A 21,185-nucleotide genomic window follows, 5' to 3' on the forward strand; every position below is an offset into this window, starting at 1 on the left:
CAGTCAGCTGTGGGGAAAGGGGAGGGATGGCTGGACAAGGGTGGAGGCAGCTGCTTGTTCTAAGCCTGCCTTTGTATATATACAAGCAGCTGTAACCTGGAGCTGAGGTGGAGGGGAGGGGTGCAAGCGATAGCAAATGATACAGGTTATTGTGACAGTTGAAACATGGGAGTCCTCATAGAATCATAAAGATGGATGATCCCAGGGGCCACTGGATAGCTGAGCTCTCCTGCCACCTCTGAAGATTCAGGAACTATAGCAGAGGCTGGTGGGCAACATCCACAACACAGCTTTGCCCATGTGGACCTCCTCCATCTGCCAGTGGTGTTGTGGCATCTTTGGGTTTAATCTCTCAACTTCTCTCTCATCCCATCAAATGCAGTTCCTCTCACTTTCAGGAAAGACTTGGCTAGGATGGGTGAGAAGGAGCCCTGGGTCCCTTCAGGGCGGGGGGCAGCAGGAAAAGACAGACCAGCACCTTGGGAAGGAAGAGAGGTGGCCTCCCCAGGATGGGAGGACCTGATTAACATTTTGCATGGCTGCCAGGTGAGGTTCACTTCCCTGGATACAAGAGCTCCTCGCCATTCTGCTCAGGAGAACTCAGGCACTAAAGGTCTGAAGAGCAACATTTACTGTGGGGCTCAGTTCAGAGTCTGGCCCCAGACTCAGAACCTGCTCCCATTCTCTAAGCTGGGCTCAAGGACCCGAGATGCTGCTGTAAATACTGCCTCTGCACAGCTACAGAGTGATTCCCCTTTCCTGCCACCAGACCACACATGGCTGGGAGTAGAGTACAGGGGCGGTTTGGCTCTGACCCGCCCAACCCCCCTCCCCCGGCTTGAACCCGTCTGCCTCAGCTCCCATCTTTCATAGGACATACCTCCATCAAAGGCCCCGCTGGCTGCCCAGGACCCTAGTGGCAGGCGGCTCCCCCACCGCACCCTGCCACACTCACCCTCCGTCACGATGTTGCCGTTAGGCAAGCTTCCCACATCAACACTGGGCCCATCCAGGAAAATGGTCAGCTCCCCACCAGAGACAAGGCAGCCTTTGTTCTCCATCTGCAGGTTCAAGGTCAGCTGCTTGTTTTCCGCTGTGAGGTACAGAGAGTGACAAGAGGGGGGAAAGCCATTACCGGGAGAGTGGCCCTGGTGGACACAGGCCCATAATGGGGGGCAGTCGGGCAGCCTTGTTCCCTAGACCTCCCTAGCACTCCAGCCCTAGCTAGCCTCACCCCCAACACTTTAATCACACCATTCCTCCAGTGGCAGAGTTGGAGCTTAGCCCCTCAGCAGAGAACTGTAATGTTGGGGGTTGGGGAGGGCAGGAGTGTATGCTGAGTGCCTTGCTCCCCACCCCGGATAACAGAACCATCTCTGTAGCCAGGGAGCAGCGCATGGAACTCTCCTCTGTGACATTAAAGGCTTTCCAATGTGAGGGAGCTGAACCTATATCGCTGCTCTGCCCAGAAGATGCTCAGCAGAACAGTCAGGCTCAGGGCTGCCCACTTCAGGCCCAACACCTTTCCTGCTGCTGCAGCTGCGCTTACTCCCCAGAACATTTCTTAGGCCCAAATCTGCCCTCAGAGCCTCAGTCTCCTCATGCTGGCTGAAAAGGAAGGTGATGAGCACAAATGCCCCGAGAGGAGGCTGGCATCAAGGTGACCTGGGCCCCTCCTCCTCCCCAGCACCCAGGGCAAGAAGACAAAGAGCAACTGATGTTCGGCCCCTGGAGAGAGAGGGCCAGGCGCCTTGGGCGGGCCCCCAAAGTTCACACCTGAGCTGCCTGGGGGCCTCCCTTTCACCAGCTGCACACGGGGCTCCAGCCTCTCTATCCACAGCGGCGGCGGCAGCTCCTGGTGTGTGAAGTGCAGCGCAGCAGAGTCAGGGAGGGGGAGGTTTTGAGCCAGAGGAGCAGGAGGGTTTGGCCTTCCATCTCCCCTTGGGAAGACCCACAAGGAGCCAGGCCCAGCCACGGGGCCACCAGCACGCCTTTGGTGATGCAGGGAGCCTGTCCTCGCCCCTTTCTCTCCCCGCTGCCCCACCTTGGCAGCCCTCTGCTCCTGCTGCAGGCTGCACAGAGCCCTTTTGTCCCCTGGCAGAGACAAGGTGCCTGTGTCTCCAGGCAGGGCAGCGAACACCACTTTCCCCTCCCTCTGCTTTCTTTAAGAAAATAAACATGCCCGGGCCCCTCCACCACGGCCCATGGCCCAGGCACACATAAAGGGACCTTGCTGTTGCAGCAGCCGAGGGTCCCTCTGCGGCCGCACACAAAGCCAGCTTGTGTGTAGGGGGGACAGGCTGTTATCATTTGGGGGAAGGGGCTGCCTCAGCCTTACATAAGGCCTCCTCAGTTCACTACCTCCGCTGCACCGCTTGGAGCCTCAGCGCTCCCGTTTGGCATGGAATTCCTAGCCAGGACATGAGAAGGACCTGCGCTTTCCAGCAGTCAGGCCAGTAGGAGCAGGAGCAAGGAAGGGAAGGAAAAAGGAAGGAAGTTCCAGCTGCTGGACAGGCTCCCCAGTGCCCCAGGGTGGACATGCCTGGAGCGATGTGAACAAGACAGCAAAGAGGAAGGCAGCCCAAGGCTTAACATGGATGAGAAGCGATGCAGAGGGGAAAGGAAGGAGAGAGCTCCGCCTCCACCTTCTGGGCACCAGGAGCAGGGAGCCCTCAGGGAACAGAAGGAGCCTGTATTTGTGATGTTTAATATGTTCTATCATGTTCTAATTGCTTATTGTTTGTAAGCCACTTTGGGAATCATTTGAATGAAAAGTGGCATAGAAATATAATAAATCAAATCAAGATGGTGGCCAATCGAATGAAGGCCAAAGGCTCTCTGGCCAAGGCAATCCATGTCAGTTTGCACAGGCTTGGGGTATAAGAGCTTTCCCAGCAAAAGCAAGGGATGCGATCCCAGAGTTCCTGCCTCTTTTTCCTAGAAAGGAAGAAGGGGAGGCCCCTTTTTTCTCTGGCAGGGCCTTTCAGCCAGTGGCTCCCTACAGTATAGCAGTCGCCAAGGGAAAAGCCCACTCTAACCAATGAGGGGAGCGCTTCTCTGGTTGGGTGCACAGGAACACATAGGGAGAAATAGGGTCAGAGAAAGCTGTCTGATGAGGGAAAGAGGGCAGGAAAAGTTGGTTTGTGGAGTTCAGGATTGTCTACACTGATTGGCCATGGTTCTCTAGGGTGTTGTAGACACCAGGGACCTTCCATATGCCCCTACTGGGTACAAATCCACCAAGCAGTAGCTTCATTTAGCCTACATGCTAGCAGTCTGTCAACGAGAATAGAAGGGAGGGAGGGAGGGAGTTCTGGAAAGGAAGGGGAAAGAGCCCTCCAGGCTAGTCAAGGACACTCGAGGGTTTAAAGACGACAATTGCTGAGATGCAAGGCACCTTTCTGGAAGAAGCCTTGTACACCCAGCAGAACAAGCTTTGCCAACTGGCTTGCAAGGAGAGGCGCTACTATTAGAGGGATAGCCAGAGGAAGGGGCAAAGCAGGACGTGGGACCCCAAAACGTGGTTGCCCACACAACTCTTTCCCAGCATCGGCCTGGCCACAGTTCAGTGAAGCTGTCTTTGAGGTTGGCTTTCCAATGAGGAGCCCATCCATCCATCCTTACAACTTCCTCCTTGGATCCTGCTACTACTTTGTGTGGAGCAGAAATCAGGGCTGGCTTCCTTCTGAATGACTTCTTTGTGGCTGCAGCTCCAGCATCCCTGCCTGGGGCCAGGCAGAATGAGAAGCAAAGTCACAGACCTTTGCAGGAGCTGTAAAAGCATGGGGGGGGGGAGAAGGGGGCTCCCTAAACAAGAACCTCTTGATGCAACCTGAGAACAAGGGTGATGATTGTAGGGGCGGGGGAGGGGGGAGGTGTTGTTTGCACACTGCAGCCCGAAAGGCTCCAGGCCCCTTGTTTTCACACTCAATTGGTGCAGCCACATGAGGATTTGTTTTTACACACAGAGAGAGATTTCTTCTGAGCCACACCCCCTGCTCTGGGTCCGGCCTTGATTCAGATGCTGGCTGCTTCAAGAGCCTTGGCGGAAGGCCCCATTCCCTGCCTGGCTGGGAGGCAAGAGGACATACGAAGGAAGCTGCTGCACTCACACAGTAAAAATGGGATCAGCCTCCAGGTTGGGGGGGGGGGTTGTAAACCTGTGCCCAGAACAGGCTTGAGAACAAAGCGTCCCTTGCGGGTGGGTGGGAATCTGGAGCTGCAATCGATGCATCCGATGAGGGACTTGGGAGCTGTTGCAGCCAAGGCAGTAGCCGGCTGGCTCTTATTGAACTAATTTGCACCCCACCCTCCATCTCCCCAAACAGCCTCTCCTACTGGAGCACTGCTGGGGCTGCCTGGTCAAAACGTTGGTTCTGGCAGAGCGCTTCTACAGCAGATGTCCAAGGAGCACAGCTAGGCTGGGAAGAACTCCCCACCCCACCACTGCCATTCTGGTGCAGCAAACAGAGCCCACCAGTGGGCCAAGGACAGAAGATGCTCAAGGAACATGCAGGGATCTTCAGGACACACAAAGGCTGCTGACCCAGCTGGAGATCCCAAGAAAACTTCAGATGTGCCCATCCATCTGCTCCAGGAGGCCTAAAGGCAGCTGGCAAAGTGCCAGGAAGGAGCTGTGACTTCCTCCTCTCCCAGTGCAGCCCAGCAAGGCCAGTTCAAATCATTCTTCAGCCCTGAGGCTCACTGGGCAGCCTCAGGTAGGCCTCTCACCAAGGCTACTTTGCAGGGAGGAAGCCTCCACTCTCAGCTCCTCAGAAGAAGGGAGGCCACACATGCCACCAGTCCTCAGCGCCTGAGATATGAGCCACATGAGTTTCCCGTCTTGTGCCTTCAAGACTGTATCCACCCCCAGCCAGAGCATCACAGAGAAAGGCATTTGGATCTGAGATGTCTGTTGGTAGAATCAGGTGGCCATTGTAGGTGGTTTTGCAGAGGTCTCAGGGTATTGCTTTCTCATTAGCTGTGCATTGCTTATCCTGAAATGGGTGCAGAGCCCTAGCAATGAGGCAGGATAGAAATTAAACCAATAAGACCCGCCCCCCCTCACAAGGGCTGCCCTTTCTCTCCTGCCCAGCACAGAGAGAAAGGGAGGGTGTTGTCTTTGGGTGCTTGCTCAATGGAAGGCTGATGGGGAGCAGACACCCACACCCATGGCAAAGAGAAGTGAGAGTGGCCATTCTCAGTGCCAGCTGTGAATCTGCTCTACCTGGAGTCACTTCCTCTCCTCAAAAAAGATATGGTAGAGTTGGAAAAGGCAAAACAATCAAAGGGATGGAGCAACAGCCCTATGGGGAAAAGTCACAATGTTTGGGACTTTTTGGTTTAGAGAAAAGGCAAGAAAGGGATGGTAGAGGAATATGGAGTTATGCATGGCATGGAGAAAGTGGACAGAGAAGTCCCTCTTTCATAGCACTTGAAATTGAGCACATCTAATGAAGTGGAATGAAGATTCAGGACAGAAAAAGACACTACTCCTTTCCACAGCACATCTTTAAACTATGGAACTCACTCCACAAGAGGCAGTGATGGCCAACAACTCAGGTGGCTTTAAAAGAGAGTTACACAAATTCATGAGGGACAAGGCTATCAACAGCTCTTAGCCATAATGACTATGTTCTGCCTTCACCATCAGAGGCAGTAACTTCTGAATATCAGCTGCTGGAAACCACAAGAGAGGAGAGTGCTCTTTTGCTCAGCTTTCCCACAGGCATCTGGTCACCCACTGCAAGAACAGGATGCTGGACTAGATGGGCCACTGGCCTGATCCTGCAGAGCCTTTCCTATGTTCTTATGCAATTCATAAAGGAAAACAAGCACAGCAAGCAGCCCTTGCCTCAGAGCCACAGGGAGAAAGAAAGCCTGGTTTTCTGACACTCACCGGCAGTGGCTGTGCTGTCGCTTTAAGAAGCCTCCCCTCGCAGCCAGTGCCAGGGAAAATTCCATCCTTTTTGGTACCGAGCGGAGCCTTTTCCATTTGCCGCCCAAAACTACGCCTTGCCTCATGAAAGGAGCATTGTGTCCGGCACACAAGGAGGAAGAGGAGCAGCTCAGGTGGGTGAGGAGAGGGCGGGAGGGCGACTCAGGCCCGCCAGGCAGGATCTCAAACACTCGCCCTCCAACCACACCACAAGGCCCCAAAAGGGCAGCCCCAATGTTAACCCCCCCCCCCCGCCCCCCGCACACACAAAAGCCACTTCTAGCAACCATGAAGCCCTTGCCACCTTTTGCTCTGAGGCACCAGTGTGGCAAGGAGCTCTGATACTGCAAGGGAAGGTGCAGGTAAGCCTTCGCTCATTTTCTTGACCCAGAGCAGGGGGTCTCTCTCCACTCACCTCCAGTCAAAGCCTGCTCACCAAGGCCCAGACATCGCAAAGCTAGTGGACCAGACCATCAGGCCTAAGCCCAGGGAGAAGAGACTGCCCCAGAAAAGTAGCGGGCTGTTGCTCTGACATTGCCCCCACCTCCATCTGCTATCTCCAGGCCCTGCACCTCTCAATACAAGGTCTGTATTCTGTGAGGCGGGGGCCATGGTGGGGGCAGGGGAGCAGTTTGGGCTGAAGGAGACGGAGAGAGCCTTTCCCTGCCGGGAGCCCCCTGAATAGAGGCCTTTATGTAGTAGCAGCAGCAGCAGCAGCAGCAGCAGCGGCTGCCGCCACGGGCCACTCCAGCAACCACAAATGGCAGCAGACAGCCAAGGGCCTCGTGTTGCTGGGCGGGCTGCTCTGCTTTCCTGGCTGGTGAAGGGGTGGCCTCCATCAGACACACCAGCAGCAGCAACCCTGTGCGCCTGACAGGCCTCCCAGCTGCTCACAATGAGGCCTTGTCTTCTGCCAATGCCAGAGCATTTCCACCACCAGGTATGCCTTATTTCCCCCTGCCAGAGGACGCAGAAAACCTGGTGATGCCCAAACAGGAGGACAGGCCAGCGGAGGGAGCTGTGGAGAGTCTCTGCCATGGGACATACCTTTCCCTTTGCTCTGCTTCAGTGCACTGGGGAGACTGATGGAGGCTGTGCCCAGCAACTCATTCCGCAGGGTGTGGTAGCTCCAGAGTTTCACGTCAAGGTGGCTTTGTGAGGTGACATTCCTGCAGCGGGGTTGGGGGAGGAAGAGGGTGCAAAAGAAGACAGGTTGGTGAGGCGGTGGGATCAAGTTTGCCTTGTGCCAAGCATGAGGGACGTTCAGTAAAAGCCAATTTGGGGACAAAACTAAACGTTAAAAGGTGAAAAGGGGGCTCTGCAGAAATAAATGAAAAGAATGTGAGTGCTCCCGACCCGTCATTAGGCTTCCCAAACATAAGAAGAGCAAACTAGGTCATCCCAGGCCCCAGTGAGAGGCCTTCCAAGGCCTAGTCATTTCGGCAAACAGGCTATAGATGACAAGTCAGGGGGAGCCAAGGGCCTTCCCTTGTTTGGAAACACAGCTGATAACATGCAGATGCGTCCCTTGCAAGGGCTCCTGCTTCAACATGGAAAGAGCAGCTCCGCAGCCACAGAGCCCATCCCACCACCTTTGCTCCTACACAGCTGCTAGCCTGGGCAAGCCCTTGGGGCCAGAGCAGACCCACCTGGGCAAAGCCAGTGCCTGCCCCAGCTCTGTTTCACACACACCCCCCAATTCCCTAGAGCCCCAAATTCTTACAGCACAAGATTCTCGTTCCAGAGCAGCTCTGAGCTCCCGATCCGCTTTGCTGTCTTCTTGGTCTCGCTGGTGAGCCCATCCGCCGTCACCTCCACGAAGCAGGTGATCCGAGCCTGGCGCCCCTGTGCCTTGGGCTTTGCTGACACCACTGGAGGGAGGAAGTGGAGGAAGTTCAGTAGCTGCTCCTCGGCTGGAGTGGTGGGTGACGCCTGCCCCAGGCTAGCCTGGTAGGGATTTTGGGGTAGCCAGATCTACTTGCATGCCAGGGAGAGTGACAATGCCACCCAACTGTGCCCTTTAACCCCTCCGCTTTACACAGGAGGCTCCATTGCTGGTTCCACCCTTTATGCAAGCACAAGACTGCCAAAGGAACAAGCAGGGCAAAGGGCATATCTATGGCCTACATTGAAACCTCACTTGAAAATAGATGAAGAGCCCACAAAGAACCCTGGGAAGCAAACCTGCTGGCCCGTAGGGTGATGGAAGTCCCTTCCCATCCAAACAAAGGTTAGAATACGGGCAGCTCAATGTGGTGCCCTCCAGATATTGCTGGACTCCAACTCCCATCATGCCTGACCACTGGCTATGGTGGCTGCTGGGGGTGACCGGAGCTGGAGCCAAACAGCACCACTTTGGCTACCTCTGGTTCAAACAGCCACTCTCCTCCCCTCCCCACCTTGGGAGCTTGCACTGGACAAGGAGGCAAGAGTGCCCCCTTGGCATTCCAGAGGGTCTCTTACTTGAGACCCAGAGCCTAGCCCTAGCTGGAGAGTGCCAAGGCTGATGAGTGCCGACTACAGACCCAGGGGCTGACATTTCAGCCACGAGAGGAAGGCAGAACAGCTGCAGCCTGTGCAGAAACGCTCCTGCAACTGCCAGTGTTGGGAGCCCCCTGGTGGCACAGCGTGTGCAGCTGGCCGGACCTAACAGCCGCAAGAGGCTGCCGTTTGGCCCCATCATACGCTCTCCCCCCCCCTGCAGCTGCTTGAGGTGCAACCAAAGCATTCATGTTGGGGGGGGGGCACCAGCTAGCCAGAAAAACAAGTCTGGGGTGGGGGGGAAGAAAGGGGAGAGTTGCCTCTCAGTCCTTATGAGCAATGACCCAATGGCACACTGCTGTCACAACAGGCCAGAGGACAAGAGAAAAGCTTGTGGGTCTCATTTTTAAGAATGGAGGGCAATGTGAAGAGTTAAACACTCACATATCAGTAGAGTTGGGAGATACCCTTGCCTGAAACCCTGGAGAGCTGCTGCCACTCAGTGTGGACAATATTAATCTATATGGACTCAGTATAAAGCAACTTCCAGCCTTCCTCCTTGTAGAATGAATTTAAGCAGTTGTAGTTAGCTGAGTTCCTGCAGTATGATGGGATGACCCTGCAGTGGTGGCTCTCAGGGTGTGGAAGGACCCGGTAAGTAACCCTACCACAGCCATGCCTCTCTGACCTGGATCTAAAGTTTGCAGGATCAGCAAGTAAAAGTCCATTGCTGTTATGACTAGATGGTAGGGAAGCTGTTTCTCTTCCCACACCCACCCTTGAATGTAAATGAATGTGTGTGTACACACACACATACAAACAAATACTGATGGGAGAACCCATTTGTTCCCCACCCTGAACTGACAGTAGTTAGGAGTGGGGACTGCTAAAGTTCAGGCCATCTTGGCAAGCTGTAGGGAAAAGATCAGAAGGTCACACAGTCATCTTGTCGGCAAGGGTTTTCTCGCAGGCAAGGAAATTCTGGGTCAGGCTAAAAAAAGAAGAAGTCATCCCTACGCTGGGGACAGCACAAGTGGGAATGACTGGGAATAACTGAAAGACCACAGCAAACAAGTCGAGGAATTATCATGGGACCACCCAAATGCTGGCTGCAGTGCTTTCATGTTAAATGGAGCTCTTCTTCACTGGCAGCTGCTTAAAATAAAAGCAGTGTAAAGGGGGTGGAATCTGTTACCCTTCAGATGACAACTCCCACCATCCCTGACTACTGACCACACTGGCTGGTGCTGAGGGAAATGAGAACCCAACAACCTCTGAAGGGCCACAAGTTACCCATCTCAATGTAAACTAGCCTCCTCTTCATTTTAGAGAATATTTAGCACCTCCTGGGAGACATGAAATGTTCTCATCCAGACTGCTCTGCTCCCTACTGTTTTTTTTTTTTAAGCTTTTGCTCAGCATAATTATTTGTGAGTCTGAATAGCTCAGAACAGCACCCATAAAGCAATATAAATGTTTGTTCAGCACATAGGAAGAATCTCACTTGTTTTGTGGGTTCTATAAGCCTCCTAATATTCTGATCTGAACTTGGCTGATAACCAGTCAATATCTGTAATGGATCTGAAATTGTTTTTTAATATGTATGATTGTTTCTATATGTGTTTTTTAATGTGTTATGAAATTCCTTTAAGATGCTTCATGGAAAGAGATTTGTAAATTAACTGAACACAACCCCACGGCGCAGCTACGCTTACACAAAAAACCCTTGCAGCTGATGGGAATTTCACAGGCTAGCCAAGGAGAAAGGACATCCAGAGCCAACAGAGGGGCAGACCAGAAACAACCAATACCTCCTTATTATTGCCAAACTCCAGAGAGTTGCTCCTGGACAAGAGGACTCACCTTTCACAGTAAGTGGAGATTTCTCTCCAGGCAACCCCACAGAAGCCATTTCATCGCTGGATGCCTACGAAAGCGAGAGAGCAACAGGTGACACATTGTCTGAAAAGTTGGGGCGAGTCTCCTCCAAGTTCCGGTACTGGACACAGAGCTGGGAGCATCAGCACTAGGGAATGGGAGGAAACCTGGTTTATGGGCTCCAGCTTCCATCAGCCACAGACATGGGCGTATCCAGGGTTTTTGTTAGGAGGGGCAGGCTTTTGTTAGGGGGGACAGAACCTCAGATTTGTATTGATTTGTATTGCTTGGGGGGCAGTTGCCCCCCCACCCCTCCTTGGCTATGCCCATGGCCACAGCTAGAATGGCCTGATGGTGTGAGATGCTAGGAGTTTGGCTACTTCCTGCTGCTTCTTTAAGTTTGCCCCTTTGGCTCAGGACAGGAAATACCTTGCTCTCACCAACCATACAGATAACTGCACCCTCCAAACTTAGAACTTTTCCAGTTGTTGAGTTCTGAATTCTGGAACAGATAGAGCTCCTTGAAGAGAACCATCAGAAGCCCCAATCCAGCAACAGTTCCGGAAAAACCAGGCCCCAGGGGGTAGAGTGGGAAATTCCCCTCACTGAGTAAGACAGCAAAGACAGATGGAAGAAGAGAGCTTCAGAGCACAGACACAAAGAGGAAGTGGGTGCAGAACAGCTCAGTTAAGGACTGCTAGCATTTGTTTGCACACAGCAAGCTCTGATGATGAAGAGGAGCAGGAGCAGCCCTACGGGAGCTTTTCATTCAGCAAAGAGGAGGAACTTCTTCATGCTTGAGCTTCTGGATCATAAAAAGTTTTGTATTTTAAGTCTCTGAATGACAAGTGGGCAGGTAAGGTTAGAAAAAGAAGCAGGAACACCCCCTCCTGAATGAGTTTCCTCGCTCACTTTCTATCCCCCACAGAAGAGTGAGTTTGTTGATTTGCACTAGCTACAGATCTCCAAGAGCAGAAAGACAGAGTTGGTTCACAACAGAGTGTGAGTCTAGCAACCACGCAAGCTGCTCAGGAGGAACCAAACCAAGTCAGCTAATCATTAACACATTCAATCATTGCATATTTATTACTCTCCTTCAAACCCAGCACTCTGTGAAGGTGATAGGTGACACACATACCAATTCACTTCATTCCCTCCATGGTCTCAGATGCATTGAGAATGGGCCAAAAATTGAGTTAAACAGAACATAAGGTAAATTATAGGTGGATGGTGTTAGATCAATCCCACATATGGGTACAGTTCTAGTGTACCCAGAGAACATCAATGTTGGTAGTTCCTTTCAACAAAATGAGCAAGATGCAAACAAGAAGTCTAATAGTTCACACACAGCAATGCAAGAGGCAGTGGCAAAAATCACTCAACATGCCTCATGACGTCTCTACATCAGCTGTTATCTGCATGACAGAGAGAGCTGTCCTCTCTCCTTTGTGAAATACTCCCATACTTCTTTGTAGAACTCTCTGGAGCTCCTTTAAAGAGTCCCTATGTTTCCCACAGCAGTCCTTGCTACAACCAGGAAGAATCTACACAATTCATTTGTGCGCGTGCACACACCTTTGTTTAAACAGTATCACTTAGGCTACAGTAAATCTTTACAAGTAGCTGCAGCAGTCAGCCAATTCAAGAAGCAAACCTGTCTCAATCCTTGCGCTTATGTATAGTGAGCACATAAACAGCAGTTCCAACAGAAAAGCTGAATCCCAAACAATAAGCAATGCAATAAAAGAAGCAATACAAACTTCCCTATAATCTGAACAAAGCAAATAAGTGGATGAACCTCCTTTGCATGCGTCCAAGGAACGTCATAGTGCCCCTAGTAGAGCCAAAGGCTATTCTGTGGGAACCTTAGAAAAGGAGGAAGGGCACCCAATGGTTTGATGCAGCCTCATCATACAGCAAGGCACTGTAGAGCAACACAACTGAAAAGCACACCCTATACAGACCATCTGGACACTTCCACTGGCACAAAACGTAGCAATTTGTCCCACAGCTGAGTAGGTTAATGGCAGCCCAGCTCTCTGGGGAAAACTCTACAGTGACTGCCAAAAAATAAGTCCAGGTGTCCATAGTCATATGAAAGCAACTCTTACCCAGTGTTAGAAACTGATATATGAAGCTAGGAGCTAAATGGCATCTTAAACCTAGGTTGTGGGTGCAACAACAGCACACTGTTAAAATAACAATGCAAAGCTGAAAATGAACAAACTGCAGCTAAAATATTATGTTCATTTTTCACATTGTTTATTGCTTCCCCTGCTCACCCCCCCCCCCCACCAATATTCTTAAGAGGGTCTCTTCTCCTGTCTTCAGAGAGTAGCTGGAAGTGGGGAGGCAGAAAAAGGTCCTTCTTTCCTTCCACTCCGCAGTTTTAATCTGAAATCTTTGGTGCAGTACTGTGCCCAGAGCTCAGAAACTGTTCACACTAATGAAATTCCGTCACATAATGTGCCTAAAACAATGGGAGTTTTGAACACTGCTCTCACCAACCTAGTATACTCCAGGTGTTTTGGACTACAACCGTACTGGCTAAGGATGATGAGAGTTGTAGTCCAAAACTGCTGAAGGGCAGGCAGCAGGCTAACGTAGTCTGCCTTAAAGGGCCTGAGGCCCTCTTCACCGTAGAGCAGTCCACCTCATAGAAAGTACATATCTTAAGGACACCTTCTGAACAGACGAGCTCAGCTGCTGAGGTACTCAGAGACAACCCCTGCCCTCTTTAAAGCTTTCAAGGAACAAGGCAGGCAGGCAGTGGGGCTGGAGACCCAGGGTGCCTGCGGTTTCCAAGCCTGTCGACATTATATACGCACACATACAGCAAAAATATTTGGGGTTTGCTCAGGCCTCCCGTTTCTAAAGGTTTTGGCTAACTACTTCATCCCTTCATTTGCCACCTTCGCCTTTCCTGTAGCTTCGCGGGGCGGGGGTTGCTGTTGCTGTTATAACCTGAAAAGCGGGATGGAACTAACAACCCCTAAAAACAAACAAACGAATGTTTGTTTGTTTTTTAAAAGAGAAACTCAGGAGTGTTTTGTTTTTTAAAGCTGCCCGCTGATTTTCAAAATGTTGGAGAGAAGGAAGCCAGGTAAGCAAGCAAGCGGGTGTGGGTATCCGTATGTGTCAATCACAGCAGTGGCCAGACCCCCCGCTTCCCACCCTCAAATCTCCAGACTTACCGGCGACGGTTCCCAGCTTCTTCCCACTTCCACCTCCTGTAGTCATGGGTCATGTGACAAGTGACACGTCACGTGACACATACTTCGGAAGTGGAAAGGGAGGCTACGGAGCCAGGACGGCTAGAGCGGAATGGTGGAGGAAGCGGTGGCTGCAGGGTCTCCGACTTCCGGTTGTCGGGATGTCAGACTGGAAGTATAAGTTCCGGTTGTCTTGTCAGACTGGAAGTATAAGTTTATTTCCCCGGGATTCTTTGGAGGTGGGTGGGCGGCATCAAAAGTATTAGATTAAAAGCCCGCCTTCAAACAATGCAATGCTCTATTCTTTTTTAAGTCTAGGAAGAAATGACGGTTTTAGAGGGGAACTACAGCTCCCAGCATGCCTTTCTTCTGCGAACTATCCTCTGTGAGGCCCACAGTTCCCAGCATGCTCCACAATGGAGAGCGGGGGGGAGAAAGACTACACTTCCCAGAGTGCCCTGGGAGTCACAGTCTAAAGTGGGGCAAAATGGCTCCCGTGGAGCATGTCGTGGCTGATGCTGGAGCTTTCCTGCGTGGAGCCCCGCTTCAGGTACAGTGGGAGAAGGCTGAGAACGGCTGCCTAGCTTGGCCAGTGGCCCCACTGGGGAGCCCCGCGAGAAAGGACCACAGGCCCAGGTGTATGCTTTACTTTGCGGTAGATTTTTGTTGGACCTGGAGACTTATTAGGCCATCCCGAGTAGAGAGAGAAAGCTGCCTAGACAGAGACTCTCCTTACGGCGCATGGCAGGTTGGGGTTGTGGGCCTGGAGATTGTTCCCTATCCCTTGACAGCTTCGGGCGGTTGGGAAGGGACACACACACACCCGCCTACCAAGCCAAGGTAGCTCCTCAGAATGTTGCATGGGACTCCTGGTGTCCCCTCCCTTGTTGCAGGTGGCCCTGTTATGCTTCTCGGTATGTGGGCATCCCAGAACCCCCAGATTAGCTTTTGCTCCTAGAATGTGAGCAGTAGGTCAGGAGAGGTGTGGCTGTAGGTCTGCCTCTCTCTTCCCTAACCTAGTTGCACACACACACACCCCGGCCGGCCCCCTTCCAGCCCTCAGGTTCCCGACCCACATTCAACAGCTCTCAGCTGTGTCTTCCCCACTGGCAGGACATTGGCAAGAACATCTACACAATCCGAGAGGTGGTGACTGAGATCCGAGACAAGGAGACCCGCAGGCGGTTGGCAGTGCTGCCCTATGAGCTCCACTTCAAGCAGCCTTTTCCTGAATATGTAAGGCTTGGTGAGTAGCCTCTATTTCATGGTCTGTCCTTCCTGCCCCTCTCCCACCCCATCCCCTCTTCCGTGACTTGCCTTTTTCTTTTTGTAAGTAACTTAGAGCTCTTGACTGGAGAGCAAAGGGTGGTATTCAATTCTAGTCCTACTCAGGGTAGACCCATCGAGATTAATGGACATGACTTACTTTCATTAATTTCAATTGATCTACTCTGGGTGGGGCTTTGTTGACTATAACCCCAACTAACATGTGATACACACACACGCGCGGTCAGGAGTAGAAATCAAGTTGATCACCTACAATTGCTTCATTGTTACTTGCTCTTTGATGTGTTTTCCTGGTGCCCTCTGGAATTAGAGAAGCAGGTTTTCCTCATGACCGGTTGTGATTTCCTAGTTTTGCCTCTGGGCTTGAACACTGAAATATTCCTTTGTTTCTAGTGACGGAGTTTTCCAAGAAGACGGGTGACTACCCCAGTCTTTCAGCCACAGACATCCAAGTCCTGGCCTTGACCTACCAGCTGGAAGCAGAAAATGTTGGTGTGGCTCACTTGAAGAAAGAGCCAGAGCAGAAGGTGGATCTTCCTTCTTTTCTTATTTCTCTTTTGAAGGGGCCTTTTCCAGCAAAATATTTATTTACTATGATGTTGGTTTTGTATCCTGCTTTTTAGGCAAATGTTTTCTTCCAAACAACTCACATTTAAAAGACAGACAGAGAGAGGTCCTGCCCTTAGGCTTACACACTTTAAAAAACAAGACACACAAGAGAAGGGGAAATTAGGGAAGTGGGGGGGGGGGGTGTTGACCAGATGGATAATGCCAGGAACCAAGTGGTGGGATGGGCACAGGCATTACTGTCTAGTTGGGGCCCAGATAATATTTCCTTGCTTGGACAGAGATGCTGTGTAAATGACCCTGCGGCCCTTGTTTCTCTGGCTCATGTCAGCATTTGCTCCTACCTTTCATCTGTGTGAAAAGGGTTCTTTCTGCCAGTGAGGAGGGAAGTCAACTCCCTCTGTGGCTGATCGAGGAGGCCCCTTGTTGCAATATTCTTCCTATCCAGTAGGAGGGGGCAATCCAGTTCCACATGAATGCAGGACACTCTTGCCACCAGCTGCATGTGTTAGCAACCTATGTTTTGTCTTTGTCTGTTTCCTGCTGCTGCAAATGCCAAACAGGCTGATTATGCACTGCCTGAATCCTGTCCTATGCTCTGCTGTGTCTTGAATGCCATTCTTCTTGCCATTACTGCTCAAAAGCTGATCAGACTCTGGGATGGTAGGTTTTGTGAGGCTGCTGCGGCTGCTGCTGCTGCTGCAAAAATCAACACTATGCCCTACCCGACCCACATCCCACTTTCTTTTTTCTCCCCACCCTGGATCCTTGCAGGTAAAACTCAGCTCAACAAAGCAGCACCCTGAGACACCTGTTCACGTTGCTGGCTTCCATCTACCTTCCAAGGTAATTGCCTCTGAGCAATCTGAAACTCTGCCCCACTATTCATGGAAGGAGTATGAGCAGAGGGTAGCACACCTTGGTGACTCACTGTCCCTCCCCACCTCCTGGTTGCACGGGGTGTAATCTGGGAATGACCAGGTATGCCAGTTGAGCCCTTGCGCTGGGAGTCCTTGATAGGCAGCATCTCCTCCTTGGCTTGTGTGAGGATCCAGTGATCATTCAGCATCTACCAGAAGCTTAAAGGAAGAGGTAGCCACACGGTTTTTCTGAGAGGGCCATGGAGGATGGGCAAATCGCTCAGTGGTGGAGCACCTGCTTTGCTTGCAAAAGGTCTCAGGTTCAATCCCAGCCAGCATCTCCAGGTAAACACCCCAGAGAGCTATTGCTGCCAGCCAGTGTAAGCAATCTGGAGCTTGTATATGACTGTTTCTTCTGGCAATTCATACATGTCAGCTTTTCTTCTAGACCAAGTGCCCAGGAGGTGAGAAGAGTCCTTCCGTGGTGGGAAGCAGAAACTCTGCAGACTCCACAGGCCCTGAAACCTCTGAGTTTGGTTCCTTCCTGTTCTGGAGGAATCCTCTGCCCAGCATTGAGGAGGACCTACTGGACTTGCTGGTAAGAAGTCTAGCATTCTTTCCTTTCTTCCTGCCTCACCGGGCACCACCTTCATCTCCGCAGCCTGGGAAGGTTCTGTGCTCAGCGGATCCTCTCCCAATTGGTCTGTTTCTCGCAGAAAGCGGATGCTGTTGTTATTGTGCCGGAGGACCCCAAAGGCAACAAGAGTAGTGGTGAGGAGGAGGAGCAGAGTGGAGAGGACAGCGATGACGAAGAAGGCTGGATCACGCCTAGCAACATCAAGCAGATCCAACAGGGCATGGGCCAGGCTGATGAGCCAGCTGGTGTGCAGGTTGGCTGTGTCACCACCGACTTTGCCATGCAGGCAAGTGTGGGCTATGTGAGACCAGGTGGTCCCCAGGGCTTGAGGGGAGGGAGAAGGATGTATGCTTGCCCTTTCATCCTTGTAAGCCTCCTGCTACATTCTTGTGCCTGCTACAGCTGCCTGGAGGCCCAGCAGAGGTTTTATGGTCTATGTTGGAAGAACATGATGAGAATAGGAGGGACAGAAAGGTTGGCTCATGAGCAGCAAGGGGTGACTTGGGTGGCAGCAGGAAGCTAAGAAGAGGGAAGCGGTCAGGTGTAGAGCAGAGGGATGAGAGAGAGAGAGAGGAGAAGCTCCAGGAGGTGGATTGAAGGCAAACAGGCAGTGGGACAAAAACAGGAAGGGGAGAGGGGAAGTAGCGCTTTGTGCTCTGAGTTGGGCAACCTGGCAGACCTGAAGGAGAGGAAACTGGGGGCTCTCTTTCAACTGGAGAAGTTTGGTCAGCCCAGCAGCAAAAGAAGAGCAAACTTCCAAAGCCAGCATTTTGTGTTTTTTAAAAAGGAGAGCAAGCATTGCCTTATTTTAGCTCCAGCCCTTTCCAAGACCCCAACCTATGGAGTATCCAAAGTCTGTTGAGAGGGACCTGCCCTGCACCAGCATCATGGGGGCACGTTGGGTGCTGATTGGGCTCCCCTCACCTTCTCTGGTCTCTTTCCCACAGAACATTCTGCTGCAGATGGGCCTGCATGTGCTGGCAGTCAATGGCATGCTGATCCGGCACACCCGGAGCTACGTCCTGCGCTGCCATGGCTGCTTCAAGTATGTGATGAGTTGGTGGCTGGGCTGCAATCTCTGGCATATGGGCAACAGCTGGGGCTGTGTCCAGCCATATTCAGGAGGTGCCCCTTGGGCTTAGTCAATGGGCTGCTGCCAAGGTTGTCAACCCGCTGACCTGGCTTCTCTGCTTTCCTCCAGAACCACATCAGAAATGACCCGGCTCTTCTGCCCCCACTGCGGGAACAAGACGCTTAAGAAGGTGGCGGTGAGCGTGGACGACGATGGCACCATCCACATGCATTTTTCCCGGAATCCCAAGGTCTTGAACCCCCGTGGCCTCCGGGTGAGCAGCTCTGCTCTGGGCTCCAGTGCTCTTATGGGCTTTCTACGCTTGTTGTCGTCTCTGTTGGCTGCCTGTGCTCCCAGCTGAGCACCTGAGGCAAGAAATAAGAGTCTGCAGCAGGCCATGATGGCCTCTGGGGCCAGCAGAAGAATCTTCTCTGGGCTTATTTATTTCCTCCCAATGGCAAAAGTTCTGTGGCCAGTGCTATCCAGTGTAGCTTTAAGGAACTTGTTCCACTAGTACAATGATTTATGATTGTGCAGCAAATTTTCCCCCTGCATGTGTCCTACGCCTTCCCAAATTTTCTCCAAAGAGTTGGGGGAACCCCATAACAGATTATGGGGGAAGAAGATGTGGGGGTGTCTGTTGTGCAGCTGTCACTCCTCATGCTACAACCATGAGTGGATTGGATACCACTGTAAGTAAAAATGTAAAACCGTAACTTGGAAAAAATACAACAAGGATGAAAGTCAAGTGTGAGGTGCCTCTCCCTGTCAGGGGTGTGGGGCAGGGTGCATTGGGCCTTTTGGCTTCAGTGTGTGCCTCTTTCTTTCCACAGTACTCTCTTCCAGCTCCTCAGGGTGGGAAGCACGCAAACAATCCCCACCTGACAGAGGACCAGCACTTCCCCCAGCAACGGCTCTCCCGCAAGGCCAGGCAGAAGACAAACGTCTTTGACCCCGATTATATTGCAGGAGTTTCTCCGTTTGCGGAAAACGACATCTACAGCCGGGCGGCCAATCTACAGATCCGGGATACGGCACTGGGTGCAGGCAGGAGGCGTCTGAACCCCAACACAGCCTCCAAAAAATTTGTGAAAAAGAGATGAGGTGGGGAGAGATGCAACCACTCACCTGTCCCACTTGTCAATGAAGGGAGGACAAGTCTTTTGTTTCCTACAGCTTGTGTGAAGGCAGGACTTTGCCCTTTGGCTCTACTTCCTGACTGCTTCCAAGGCAACAGACACTAGTATGAATAAAGGGCAAGCAGCAGGAAGGTGGGAGGCAGACTGCCAAGTGATCTGGAAAGTGAGAGTGGCCCTCGTGTGGCAGAATCCATGTGCTGCGCTCAGGTCTTGGGTGCATTCTAATGCAAAAGACTCAGCAGCGGTGGCTGCATGTTTTGTTTTGTTTTGTTTTGTTTTTTTAAATAAACCAGGGTGTCTGCACATTTGGTGTCTGTGCACAGCTCCTTGTGGTTTAGCTTGTCCCTTTCCTGACAACTAGACCCCTTTTCTCCCATGAGCGGAAGGTGGCCTTTCCCTTGTAGTATTCAAGAGCACAAGCCTTGTTCTTTTTCTACTAGGTCTTCAGCCATACAGTGAGCTGGTTGGGATGGCTAGAGAGGAAGCACTGCTCTGCAAACTTTTGAGTTCCACAAAGCTCTTCCTCAGAAGTGGCTGTTCAAAGCAAAAACAGAAAAGTTTATGGCCCAATAGCTGATTAACCCCAAAACACACATCCATGTGGGCTAATAAGAGTAGGAACCTGTAAAAGCCTGTTTAATTTTTGGTCTAAATACCTATGCTGGGGAATAGGCCTCTGTTTAACTCAAAAGATCACTTCCACTATTGTCAAAACATATGACAATAGGTTGCCTAAAATCTTTTCTCTTTTGTGGAAAGGGGTTAAAGAGCCATGAGAAGGACAACTGCAGGAATGTCACAAAAAACTGCAAAAATGCCTGGCAGTGAGCTGGTGGCAACTCCATAAGGCCACGTCCTACTCACAGAGAGAGCCGCAGGTGTTCTCCCCCAGCCCTCTGGTGGGTCCTCTTGCAAGACAAGTTGTGTCACATTTTCCACTGCTTCCTGCCTTGGGCTACAGCAAATCCTCCTTGCACTTAACAAGCCTTTTCCTTGTAGAGGAAAGGTTAACAGCCAGTTTGCTGCAGACTGGCCCCTGTTCCATTCCTCCTAACTATGCCCCAACATGCAACAAAGGCCCACTATATACCTGGGAGCAAAACTGACTAGTAAATGAAATTTGATTAGATAGATTTCTAGTGCAAACAAAGAGCCCTGCCCAGTCCTTGCATAGCTCTAGTTAAGTCGCTAACAGTGCCCCACCCTGGCACCACACAAAGTTAATCTGGGCATTTGGAGCTTGAATGAAAGGGCTGTCAAAAACATTCTTTGCCATCTTCTAGGGAGGCAGTTGCCAACTTCATAGGCACGCCTAGCCTGCTTGCTTTGTTCTGAATCTGCCGTGCAAACACCAAAGACCTGCCCTTGGTGGCTAGGACTTAATAAACACAGGAGTGGCTTACACACACACACACACACACACACACACACACACTTTTAGCAAAGTTTGGTGACTTGTACCTTTCTCTTTTACCTGTTCCCATATACCTTTCGCCAAAAGCAGACACTGCTGCTTCCTATTGGAATTGTATTCTACTAATTAATTAATATGAATTCCCATATGTATTGAAAATACTCCCAGGAGGTGTGTGATCTTGCCACAGAGCAGAGCATTCAGAGAAATGACCATCGCCCAAAATTCATGTGACATTGCTGCCTCTGGATCCATCCCATTACAGTACTGATATAGAAGATAGCCATGGTCAGCAACAGAAGCTAGTTTGGTACAGCCTGAAATCATTTTACTACTTCCAAATACTGTCCACAGGATTCTTTGTAGTGGCACCCAGAGGCTGTTGGAGAACACCAGTAGCCTCACAGGAAACTGATTCATTGTGTTTGTGAGGACCCAAGTGCCACGCCGAGCACAGAGATACCTCTTAGCAAGGCTCCTGGCCTGCTTGGAGTTTAATTAGCATGTTTGTTCTCCTTTGTTTATGACTGGACTAAGGACTACAGCAACATCTTGGGCCCTGGGGACCCCCTTAAAGAGTCCTAGTTCTCTCTGATTGCTTTGGATACCATTTGCCTGTTGTCAATGCCAGCAGTCCAGTAGTCCCTTGATAGGAGCCTGAGCTGGTAAGGCTTTGTGTATTTGCCTAGCCTTCTCCCCA

At 51.4% G+C, this 21,185-nt stretch overlaps 3 protein-coding genes across 3 annotated transcripts in view; 2 read left to right on the plus strand and 1 right to left on the minus strand.

Annotated features, from left to right (window-relative positions):
- WWP2 (WW domain containing E3 ubiquitin protein ligase 2) overlaps positions 1-13,552 on the minus strand; it is a 37,707-nt gene extending 24,155 nt beyond the window's left edge. Inside the window, 6 exon segments of the mRNA XM_083753081.1 lie at positions 956-1,093; positions 6,986-7,107; positions 7,662-7,809; positions 10,283-10,346; positions 13,492-13,507; positions 13,509-13,552. Coding sequence (XP_083609207.1) covers positions 956-1,093; positions 6,986-7,107; positions 7,662-7,809; positions 10,283-10,346; positions 13,492-13,507; positions 13,509-13,537 — 517 coding nt within the window. The 5' untranslated portion in view covers positions 13,538-13,552.
- Positions 1-21,185, plus strand: part of NQO1 (NAD(P)H quinone dehydrogenase 1) — a 178,533-nt gene that overhangs the window by 150,565 nt on the left and 6,783 nt on the right. The gene's annotated exons all lie outside the window — the stretch shown is intronic.
- Positions 13,814-19,374, plus strand: NOB1 (NIN1 (RPN12) binding protein 1 homolog). The gene is made up of 9 exons (XM_083753082.1): positions 13,814-14,059; positions 14,623-14,755; positions 15,190-15,323; positions 16,138-16,209; positions 16,672-16,821; positions 16,940-17,146; positions 17,808-17,905; positions 18,062-18,206; positions 18,766-19,374. The coding sequence occupies exons 1-9, from the start codon at positions 13,868-13,870 to the stop codon at positions 19,033-19,035; spliced, it is 1,401 nt and encodes a 466-aa protein (XP_083609208.1). The 5' UTR covers positions 13,814-13,867; the 3' UTR covers positions 19,036-19,374.

Source organism: Podarcis gaigeae, assembly GCF_964106915.1.
Source record: "Podarcis gaigeae genome assembly, chromosome: 8".
Classification (NCBI taxonomy): Eukaryota; Metazoa; Chordata; class Lepidosauria; order Squamata; family Lacertidae; genus Podarcis; species Podarcis gaigeae.

Coding starts and splice junctions, on each gene's coding strand:
- NOB1 (XM_083753082.1), top strand. CDS start 13,868: ATGCCTTTCTTCTGCGAACTATCCTCTGTGAGGCCCACAGTTCCCAGC. Junction 17,147..17,807: donor CCACCGACTTTGCCATGCAG/GCAAGTGTGGGC, acceptor TCTTTCCCACAG/AACATTCTGCTGCAGATGGG. Junction 18,207..18,765: donor TGAACCCCCGTGGCCTCCGG/GTGAGCAGCTCT, acceptor TTCTTTCCACAG/TACTCTCTTCCAGCTCCTCA.